This window comes from Oncorhynchus nerka, linkage group LG7 (assembly GCF_034236695.1).
Source record: "Oncorhynchus nerka isolate Pitt River linkage group LG7, Oner_Uvic_2.0, whole genome shotgun sequence".
Lineage (NCBI taxonomy): Eukaryota > Metazoa > Chordata > Actinopteri > Salmoniformes > Salmonidae > Oncorhynchus > Oncorhynchus nerka.
Window position 1 is genome coordinate 53657585 of NC_088402.1, and position 11595 is coordinate 53669179.

Here is an 11595-nt window from a genome sequence, read left to right on the forward strand (position 1 = left end):
CACAAAAAGGCTCGTTACCAGACAGAAATTGTAGGAAGGCCTATGGAGTTGGTGGAATCGTCCTTTAATGTATTGCCACTTGCTCAGCTGGGCCAGGGGGCGCTTTAATTGGGTCAGGTGGAAACGTCCGACAGATCTCATTAAAAGGAGGAAATGTAAATCGCCTAGCCAAGGTAGCGAGCCTTGCTTGCATCACCACTCAAAATACTAAGTAAACCTACAATATGTCTAAGGAGAGCGTTATCTTGAGCTGGTCCTGACGATCATAATTCTATCATTGTACTAAATGAGTCTATCAGAGAAGGCACAGTAGAAGCCAGGCATTTATGCTATGTGTAGTGTATTTAACAACTATCAGTTCGACCAAAAAACAACATTACACTGAAATATGAGGACTACAGTAGGCTACGTATCAAATTAAAAGTAATCAGGTTTATTACAGTTAATGCAATAAGAATACAAATGGCAGAGGCTACATATTAGAAGTATTCAATGTACAACCAATACAAAATAGTAAGTCTAAATGCATACAAATACACTGACAAACTGGAGGTTGTCAGGAGCTAGATTTACAATGTCGCCATTAACATGGGTTTCAACCAAACTTTTATTCTTTCCAGAGCGGCAAATATCAGTAGCCGTACGTCTATAATTAACATCACTTTGCATGGCCCAAAACATTTCATCAAAAAGGCATAAAACACCACACGCAATCTCTAAACTAGTCACCTCACATCAAAACGGACAGAATAACAGTTTCCCTATAACTCATACAGTACAATATAACTTTATCAAAATTCACAGCTCTTTTTGAAATATTGAAACAAATCAAACAAGACCATTTTGAATCAACATGCCAGGCTGGCGTCACTAGACGGATCTTCAGCATTCACATTTCGTTAGCTTTATTTTCCCACTACCAACAGCAGTTTAACACGTGCATATAGCAGCAGTAACACACATGTCTGATAGGAACAATATGACTGAAGGCTTTTTACATGGACTGCAGTAAGGTGGGCTGGACCTTGTGCCATTTGGACAGGAGGAAGGATTCTCAGAATTGAGGTCCCTCCTTCTTCAGGTTCTTGTAGTCTGTGCCTATGGCCACAAACTGGGGAAGACAATATGGCAGGATTTATGTAATCCAGGCCATAAAAATAAGAATGAATAGAAAGAAAAGGTGGCACCATTCAAGTCAATTATGGCATAATGGGTGGACTCGCAGCAGTTTTGAGCGTACCTATGCCAGGAAGTCAAATCAGAACGTGTACCCTTCAATCTGTGCTGTGATTTGTCAACTCAACTAACATGATTAAAAATACATTCAGTTAGGATCATTTGAATGAACAGTCTAGATTACCATGGCAATCCAGCATCAGTTGATAGAACATTCCAAAATCCCAACGAAATTATTGTATCAAAATACCAGGCAGCCATTGCGAGTGTACCCAAGAGTTTACCAGTCAAATGCCATGGTTAGAGCTTCCAAGTCTGTTCTATTCATTTTCATGTCTATGATCCAGGCAAGCACAGTAACGCTCTTGGCTACTTATATTGATCAAAAATATATTATTGACTGGTACTATTGATAGGCTGATAGGCATTACTATTACACTGTTGTCACATGTAACAAGAATCGTTTAATATAGTGATTCATTCACTTTGTGGAGCTAAAGTGTGCTCGAGTGTTAACACTACGGTACCTTGTACTGGTAGGTAGGGTCAAGTTGATTCCAGGGCTCAGGGTTGTTCTTCTTGTTCCAGCTGTCAAGTGACACAATAGTCAAAGCAGGCCGAAGTAGGACAGATACAAACGGGATCAGAGGGAACTGTATTAATCTGCCTGCGAGCAACTATTCATTAGCCAGGCATAGTTTTCAAACACTTACAACAGTGGTATAGGCCTTTAGTAGTGAATTGGAAATTGATGCCCTAGAACTGCACAAGAGGTGGGATTACCAAGAGCAGTCAATCATGAACGGATTTAGCCTAGGCTTTACGATGCAAAAGGGGATCCACTACTTCGTTTTGATTTGATAGTATTAAGAAATTGATTAACCAATATTGAGACAAAAGAGAATGGAGAGTAAGGGTGAATGAGTCTTACTTAACATGGGGCCCATTTGCAAGACGGCACAAGTACATAGAGGCTCCTCCTATTCCCAACAAGACGACAAGGAACTGGGGGATGAGCTATGAGAGGGTGAGAAGATAAGGAGTTAAGTTGAGCATGGCATTCATGAGTCATAGAAATCTGAGTATTCTTAAACACCTTTTGTCAATACAGTTTTCCAGTAAACAATGGCCAGCTGATTACAAATGGAGGGATCCATAATATACTTTGCTCTGTCATGCTTGAGGTCACACATGACGCTACTGTGTCTGTCCTGTTCAGGGAGACTCATATGGAACTTCCTCTTCATATTATATGGTTGGGCAACTCCAGTCCTAGGGTGCTCGAATGGTGTCATACATTTTCCCCATGCAGCCTTACCTAAAACACCTAATTAAACAAAATGTATTCTAAACTGGAGATGATGATTAGTTGATGATTAGAGTCAGGTGTGTCAGCTAGTGCTGGGGCAAAAGTGTCAATCAGGCCCCGTCCCTGCTATAGACCAAGTGTAAATAGCTATGACTCATGGCTACCCAAATCCGATCCTGAACGGCCGAAACACTTCTGGTTTTCATCCCCTTCAAGTCAGAGACTAATTCAGACCTGGGACACCAGATGAGTGCAATTAACTACCAGGTAGCAACAACAACAAAGTTTTCCGGCCTCCAGGACCAGAATTGGGCAGCCCTAAATGTAGTCCGTTGATAAACTATATTGACTTAAATCTAATGTATTGAGTTTTTCTAGCATTCCTTACTGTTCACTTGCCTTCAGTTATCACACATGGCCTAATGGCTCTTTAAATAAGGAGGAACTGAAACCATAACGCACAATAGCGTTAGATACAATTAGTTGTACATGTTCATTAACAAAAAGCGTGTCTGTTGCCTTCTCAAAAAGTTGGTATAACTTTAGCAAGCCTGCGTGAATGTAGCCAAAAAAATGCAGACCTAGTTTGCCCTGTTTAGCCTATAGTCAGACGTGACACTGGTAGCAAATCCTATGGCGCAGTCCAAATGTTGATCCTGCTGCACAAGGTGGTTAGGCTAACTTGCATCCCTGGCAGTGGAGGCTGTTGAGGGGACGACGGTTCACGTCTGGAACGAAGAAAATGGAATGGCATCCTGTTTGATACCATCCCACCAACCTCCTGTGATCCCTGGGGTTTTCAAGTTTATTTCTAAGCTCCCATTTTGACAGAAACCCGATGTAAATCCTTGCTGATCTGCGTTGAGGACCTCTAGGCTAATGCAGCCTATGAGATGGTATAGTTGTGTACTATTTCAGTCATAACTCCAGTCTTTAAATCTCACTGTCACTACACATACGCGAATAGACAGTTTTGTGCCCCTCTTTTAACCAAACCATTCACCAACAACGTCACGACAAGAGGACAAAAATCACTTTTTCAACGCCCAAAATAATTTGGCAAAATGCAGTAATGCCTATTTAGAGAAGTAATTTTTCATTTCAAGTACCCAAATTACAGTCGGTCTGTGTGGACAACTGATGTTGTAAACTGCAATTAAAGTCATTTTATAATTTAATTGAGCAACAACTGGTAGCACATACACACTGACAGAAGGAATTGTCTTGCAATATTATAGACGACTAAGTCACTTGAGGCAATAAACCGTAGAACCAAAATAAGTAGGTATTCTTACCCCTGGATGCTTCTTTGCGTGTCCCATCGCTATTCTAATCATTTTTGATTGCAGTTGCTCTAATTTATTATAAATGTCAAAATTATTATATTAATATTATATTAATTGTGAGTAAGCAATATTAGCAGTGATTCCCAAACCAGCCACTTGCCTCAACCACTCTTATAAACTCGCTTGGAGGGCCCTCCGTAGTCACATGTTGCTGAACAAACTCCGAGGGTGATTTACATACAGGCTTGTGGCCAGGGGATCAATAGACCCATCAAATTCGGGACACACTTGTGACTTCAATGATTAAAATCCTGATCTACATTTCAATTATAAAATAGCATGAAATTCAAATGACAAAATGTCCGTTGTTGTTTTATTATAGGCTAAACCTCAGCATCAACTTGTCATTTGGGACAAACCTCGAAAACGGACGCGAACAAATACACGTGTGATATAACTCGCCATTTGCTGTTGCTCTACTTTTTGATTGTTATATTAATTTCAAGATTATTATCCACATTTTAACAAGTCATTTGAAATTAAAAAACATTGTGGACGCGTTATAAAGACGGCCTCAAACAAGCTTTTTGGTATCCAAGATTAGACCTGTTGGGTTCTCTGCCCGGGATGGGCTCTCAGGGTTAAGGAGATGAGGAAATGTGTAGATGTCATCTTGTCCTCGTACGATATCTGTCCTCTTGGGACATATTGAGCATGTACTAGCCCATCAACTGGGGTTTAGAGCAAATTGATTAAACAATCTTGATAAAAAAAAGAAGAAGAGAATGCAGGCATAGAAATGTGAGCATTCTTACATGCCTTTTGTCAATTGTGTCCCTGTAAACAATGACCAGCTGATAAAGCTGATTACACAGGGGGGATCCATAATACTTACCTCTGTCATGCTTTAGGTCATACGACCGATGATGCTACTTTCTCACTATGCGTGTGTGTACAAAGTTTAAAACAAAAATGAAACATTACCTAAGAGAAATACTTAAGAGATGAGAGATAAGAGAGAGAGAGAGAGAGTAGCTACTCATGAAAAGCTGTACTTGCCTCAGGCAAGAGAACCAGAAACACACTTCCTGCTGCTCTTAGGGCCATTGCGGCATTTCCCTCTCTGCAGTAATAGAAACATTGAAATAGTCAACAAAAGCACTCTTTATAGCTGGTTAATACCTAAGCTGTGGCGTAAATAATAACTTATTCAACACAAAGTTAGTACCCAATGTTGCTCTCAGCCCGTTTTATTCACATCACCCAAATACGTTGAACAACGTCATATCTTGGTTTATCAGACACATTTCACTGATTCCTATTTATTGAAATATATTTATCTAAACGACTTACTCCGCCTTTCCGCCTTTAGTGAAGGACAAATTACAAAACACGTTCCTAATGAATGAACAAATAAAAACGAAGATATCTTGATTGTGTAGGCTATGCCTTCAGACCCCAGAATACTAGGTGGAAGCACCTTTGGCAGCCATTACAGCTGTGGACCCTTTTGAATAATATTCTATCAACTTGAAACAAGAATTAGGGCAAAAACGACCTTGTCTTGAATGCAACCATCTAATCGATGCCTATGAAAAGGCGAGACACATATTTTAGGCTGACGTCCATCTAGCCTGGAGGAGAAAATAAAAGACAGACCGTTAATATGTGCACTCACTGGTCATATCGCCACTATAGTTCCAATAAAATAAACAAGGCTACTGTTTTCTCAATAGCCTATCGCTAGTTGAGAATTTTGATAGCCTAACTAAAGACAGATTTGTTTTTTTCTTGGTCTCCTCTCTTCTGTGTTTTTTCCCCAGCGATTTGTATTTAGATTTTAGACCTAGGTCTATTTTAGATGCATTTAACTGCATTTCAACAATCGGCTATAATCCATGCCTTCTGGGAATGCAATAAAGTCCAATTGGCGGGGTGTTCGAAAAGTGTCTGTCAGAAGTATCACAATGTAAATGTATTTTTAATCCGTCTGTCTGCATATTTCAAGACATGGGAAAGGGGATGGATACCTAGTCAGTGGTGGCACAACTGAATGCATTCAACCAAAATCTGTCTACTGCATTTTAACCCAACCCCTCTGACTCAGAGAGTTGTGGGGTCTGCCTTATTAATCGATATCCACGTCCTCGGCTCCCCGAGAGCAGTTGTTGTTGGTGATTAACTGCCTTGTTCAAGGACAGAACGGCAGATTTTTGCCGGCTCTGGGATTTTAACCAGCGACCTTTTGGTTACTGGCCCAAGCGCTTAACCGCTAGGCTACCTGATGCAGTGAGATACCCAATTGGAGGAGATGATACTTTTCTCATCAATCATCTTGAGAAAAAAAAAACTGGAAATCAACCACAATGGAAAGGTCAAATGCTTTATTAGGCCTATCCAAATGTTGAAAGTTCGTGGGCGATGGAGACCAACAAAATAGTGCAGTAGGAGGCCATGTGGCAGAGAGTGATATGGGCGCTGGAGATGGGGGTGTGAGAAGGTGGGTCTGGGCATGGGTGATGTTTGTGTGCATGTTTGGTAATGTAAAAAACAAAAATAAAATCGTATCAAAAAAAGACATGCTGCCCAAATCGCTCACTTCCCAACTCTTGGTAACACCCTGGCCTTGTGATTTAAACTAATCCACAGCATAAAAAAAAAAAAGAACCTAATGATCAGGATGGGGTGTTTGAGACGAGCTGTATAGGGTGGTCCAGTGGTGTGGCGTGCTGTTCCCTGGTCCCTCAAAGGGGGAACAACTCACACGGTTTCCAGGGTTGGAATTTAACCTAGAAAGTGCTTTTGTTTGTCAGAGATGGACTCCGACTCACCCACGTTACCCATGATTTATGAAGAGATGCTGCTGGTGGTGACGCGACCCTTCCCCAACGTCTGTACTCTAACCCAACCTCTACACTGGCATGCAGCGTGTTTTAGTCTTCCCCAGGTGGAGTCACACCTCTTAGGAAGGGTCCTCATACAATCCTCTATCCTCTTCTTCTTTGTTCCCTCTCTCATATTTTCCTCTCCTCATCTCTCACTCTCATCTTTGCCATCTTTCAACCCTTCAATCTCTTCCTCCTCTCTCTCTTCTTCAGTACTCCCAGGAGTGACGCACCCAAGGTAGGTCCTGGCAACAGGGACTTATTCAGGTTGAGACCGTGGAACTGAGCCTGCCTGCACCAGCTTTTGTATCTCAGCACTGTAGGCTGCAGCTCTCTCTGGATCCTTAGCAAGCCATGTCTCCGTGCTTCTAAGCCCTCTGTAGGTCTGCACTGCTGCGGCGGTGAAGCCTCTAGTGGGCTACGGATGGGGTTAAGGGTCTGGCCTAGGTATCCATGGAACCTGACCTGGTCGGCGACCTGGCGGGTGCTCTGGTTGCCTTTGGCTCTTCGTGGCTCATAGGCTGCTGCATGAAGGTGAGCTCTTGGAGGAAAATACTTCCGGGTCACTGCACCGACATAGTGCTGTGAAGTTGCAGCACTGGCCTGGTGAGGAGGTTGGCTATAGTCCACATCAGGGTGATAACTTGACTCTCTGAGACACGGTGAAGGTATAGCCTCTCTGGGAGGGTGGCCTGGAGTCTTGACTACTGATGCTGGTCTGCTCTGCTTAGCAGCAGCGGAAGTAGTCTGATCCCTCATGACTTTGAACTCACTCATCATCTTGTCCAGGAGGTCTACTACTTGCTCTTTCTCTGGCTGCTCTGATTTTCCCTCTGTAGGCCATGGTGGTGAATCAGTCCACTCAACATAATCACATTCCTCTTCATTGTTATCGTACTCCTCACTGTACTCCTCGCTGAACTCTTCCTCTAGCTCAGGTGGGGAAATGTGGTGGACTGGGAGAACAAATTCAATTTGTACAGCCGGGACAGACTCTTGTTGATTAGTTAGATCAAGGGGAGACTGGAGACTGCAGACCTTATTTATCCACAAGCTTCCTCATTCATGTTTAACTCCATCAAACTTGGCAAATTCTCTCTGAACTGCTAGTTGAGAGATACGCAGATTCTCGTTCTCTTTCCGGATCTCCGGAAACTGTTGGCAGCTTCCTGTTCCCGGTAAAACGGCTCTGCTGTGGTAAACTTTTTCTCTGCAGGCTGTGTTCCCTGGAGTTCTGAACCATACCCTCTGTGGTGATGGCTCTGATGGTTCCTCTCTGGGGCAGCATCTACCTCCATGTGCTCTCTTTTTCTCTGCAGGCTGTGTGCTAGCTGGAGTTCTGAACCATACCCTCTGTGGTGATGGCTCTGATGGTTCCTCTCTGGGGCAGCATCCCATTGAACCTGGCGAGTGGACGAGGTTGCACATGACGAGGAGAAGGGGGTCATCTTGGCCACTCTTTCATGATGAGAATATCCCTCCTCTTCCTGCCCATATACATCATACCGTGCTGTGCTATGGTGTGGTGATACGTACAGTCTATGACTCACATAGCCTATCTTGTAGATGTTGTGGTGGCCGTGTCTGACGCTTCTGATGACCTGCTGACTGTGTGAAAGCTTCACTCATGTAGTGGTCTTGCATTTTGCTCCTGGAAAAAGCTCTGAAGATCCATCTTGAATGGACTACAATTGTAGTTGAGGACTTGGTGGACTGTATATTCTGTAGGTTTAGGTTTTACTCAGCACTATATCTCTCCCAGGTGCTTGTAAGGGCACAGATGACAGACCGGTATGATTCCAGTTGAGGTTGTTTAAAGATGATGATTCACATAGAGCAGTAATGGCACAGAACAATCGTGTTAAACAAGAGTGTGTGGTTCTGAAAAGGGGGGAATTAAATACAATAGTAAATGGCAGGTGTAGGCTTAATGCAACCTCCAATTACATAAGCTACAAATAAAATGGCTACAATAGGTTATCTGCTGCACAGGGCAACACAACCAAACAACATTCCTGTGACTTCACTAATGAATGATCAGAGTGCAACTACACAGCACTACTGAGCAGCACCATCATCCTCACACAACTGCATGAACTTGAATGTATTATGCATCCACAAGGCTCATTGCTAACAAAATACCCACATAATCTATACAGTATACACCCATATAACCACAGGGTATATAAGACTATATACTGAAATGCTAAATGTCTGAAATGAGATGACAGAAACAACGGGGTTAGCAAGCTTACAGTTGCTAGCTGGCGGGAAAAACATGAATTAGCGTAACAAAAGGAGTGCGTCCACAACACATGAATTGTAAGAAATATGAACTCACATTTCTGAAGGACGCACACTGGCCTTGTCTAAAACAAAGAATGCTAACTTAAGGTAATCACAGGAGATGTCTGGAATTTATCACGGCTTGTGTACTTTCTGTATTTACTTCCTTCTCCTCAGTTAGAGATCGCCCAGCATGCTCTGCTCCACATCACCGCTGGTGGGAGCTACAGCTCTCCTATGATGAACTAATATTTACTCTTAATAGTCCTTGTATTCTAATTCTATGTGCCTGCCCATGTTTCCCAGTTGCTTTCTTACAAAATTATAGTGTAAGAACACTTTTAAAGCCTCGAAGGATAAGATGATCCAACTTTCAAAACATTTTGGCTAGCAACAGCAGTCAACTAGCTAGCTAGGTAGCTGTTTAGCTTTCTAGCACATTCATACAGTTGTTTGTAAAAAATTAATAAGCTAGTTAGCTACCACATGTTCTTGTCAAACTGTCAACAGAGTAGCTAGCAAGCAGCAAGATATACCAAATAACGGTCTAAAATCCACTTGAGGGCAAATAAATCAGATTTGACCATTTAGTCACAAGTTGCATGGCCTGGAATCAGATTTATATCTGATTTCAAACCACCTATGGATGTGTTTTGAAATGTGGCTTGAAATATCCGATTTCCATCTGCTTTTGGTTGTTCAGACTGCAGGAAAATGACATATTCAAATTGGATATGCGAAAAAAATAGATTTGAGTCACTTCAAACTGGCAATGTGAACAAGGTTGAATCAAAAATAGTACAGTATTGTAGAGAGATAAATGAGAACAGAAGCTTGAGTTTGCGGAGTGATGTGACAACACAACCACCCCCAGCCTAGCACATAACACACAGCTGTCTGTGCGGGTCGCTACACAGCCCCCCACCACAAAGTCCCTCGTCCCGAGGAACAAGGTTGAATCAAAAATAGTACAGTATGAAGACAGGCAGAAGCTGCTTCTACAATAGAAATCTCTGATCACACTTGTAGGTGATGTCATGGCGATGTTAGCTAGCTAAGCTGTTTTTAATGAAAATGAAAACGTGTCAGTTTGTCATTTTCATGAGGTTGGAGTAATAACATGTTCAACTACTTAAGACATTGGCTTGAATCTAAGCTGTGCAGTTAGATTTAGAAAATGAACAACTAAGAAATCATTTTTACTTCTCTCATTGACTTCTTAAACCCCAAACCCCGGTCTGGTCTGCTTCACATGCGTTCCCGGAAGTCTTGCAGTGTTGCGCCTCTGGCTTTAGAAACTCTGTGGCTTAATTGTGCGCGAGTTGCCGAATTATGAGGTAAGTCAGTCTAAAAAACAGTAGGCATACTTTGTCCCTGTTTTCAATGCTTTTGCTTAAAAAAAATTATAAACCAGATCAAAAGTGGTGGGGCGTCTGCATACTAGGTCTGTGTCCCGACACACTCGACAGTCTGCAGCTCACAGACACCCCCTCCCCTGCCCTGTGGCAGTCAGCTCTCTCCCGTCTCCTCCGCCACAGTGGCGGCAGCCGTCTGCACGTGCCCCTGCCCTGTGCACCACCAAGTCAGCACGTGCCTGAAGCTCCTCCAACACCCCAGCCCCTCTGGCTCTCTGAAAGACATGAGCTCCACCCAGGTAGTACTTGGGGAAGTGTTTGAAGCCACAACAGCCAAGAGCTCCCGCTCGGGTGACACAGTAGCGGCGCTCATGTTTGTCAAATGTTTTGCTGAAGTACGCCACCACTCTCTCCCCCTCTGGCCCCACCTGGGCCAGCCCCACCCATGCCCACATTGCTCGCGTCTGTGTCCAGGATAAAGGGCAAGGTGAGTCAGAAGGCGGCACGGGGCCTTCGGTTTGCTTCTAGCAGAACTCGGCTAGGCTAGGCGAATACTCCCTTAAAATACATTTGTTTGAAAAATAAGATTTATGTTTTTTCAATTTGACTGTTTGTGCCTTTTGAGACACCGTTGCAACATCTTAGGCAGTATACACTTCCTCAAAATAGTCCAAATGTATCTAAGGTAGATCAAGAAATCTTAGTCACACAATTTAACATCTAACTAAGATGTTTGGTACAGTATTTCTCAAGCAAAAAAAACTTTGTGCATGAAAACTTGTCTCTCATTGAATGAGAACCAACACTACATGTTCCCACTCCTACTAGAAGTAGTAATGTTGACCAATCAACGACAAAGGGGTGTAGACTTTGGCTACCGAACTCCGATTTGCCATCAGAAACATTTGTGTGTGAAAGAACAGCTGGAGAAAAAAGTGCAGATGACCAAAATGAACAAAAACATCAAATGTAATCATAAAACACTGTATGCACAAACTGTTTCGACTGGGAAGCATACGGTAAGCTTTAGATGTCCGCATACTAGGTTCGGTTTGCTCCTAGCAGAACTAAGCTAGGCGACGCAAACGTCTGTGACTCGCATACTCCCTTAAGACTTTGATTGAAAAATGAGAAAAAAACTGCAATATTACTGTTTTTCCGTATTGAGATGCCGTAGGAACAACATACCCAGTATCACTTCCTCAAAATAGTCAGAATTCATCTAAGATCATCTCGAATTAGTCACGCAATTTTACATCTAAGATTTTTGATCCAGTATTTCTCAAGTGAAAACATGT

The 11595-nt window shown here is 42.6% G+C and overlaps 1 protein-coding gene across 1 annotated transcript; it reads right to left on the minus strand.

The window, feature by feature from the left end:
• Positions 1 to 412: 412 nt before the first annotated feature.
• On the minus strand, positions 413 to 3975 carry LOC115132778 (cytochrome c oxidase subunit NDUFA4-like). The gene is made up of 4 exons (XM_029665517.2): positions 3781 to 3975; positions 2108 to 2193; positions 1704 to 1764; positions 413 to 1111 (listed from the first exon to the last, which is right to left on the minus strand). Exons 1-4 carry the CDS (start codon positions 3820 to 3822, stop codon positions 1055 to 1057), a joined length of 246 nt encoding a protein of 81 aa, XP_029521377.1. The 5' UTR covers positions 3823 to 3975; the 3' UTR covers positions 413 to 1054.
• Between the last annotated feature and the right edge of the window lie 7620 nt (positions 3976 to 11595).

Excerpts from the sequence above, each read along its gene's own strand:
- LOC115132778 (XM_029665517.2), bottom strand. The coding sequence starts at position 3,822 with ATGATTAGAATAGCGATGGGACACGCAAAGAAGCATCCAGGG. Across the intron at positions 1,765-2,107 it reads GCAAATGGGCCCCATGTTAA|CTGGAACAAGAAGAACAACC; the intron begins GTAAGACTCATT and ends GTCACTTGACAG. Across the intron at positions 1,112-1,703 it reads ACCCTACCTACCAGTACAAG|TTTGTGGCCATAGGCACAGA; the intron begins GTACCGTAGTGT and ends TGTCTTCCCCAG.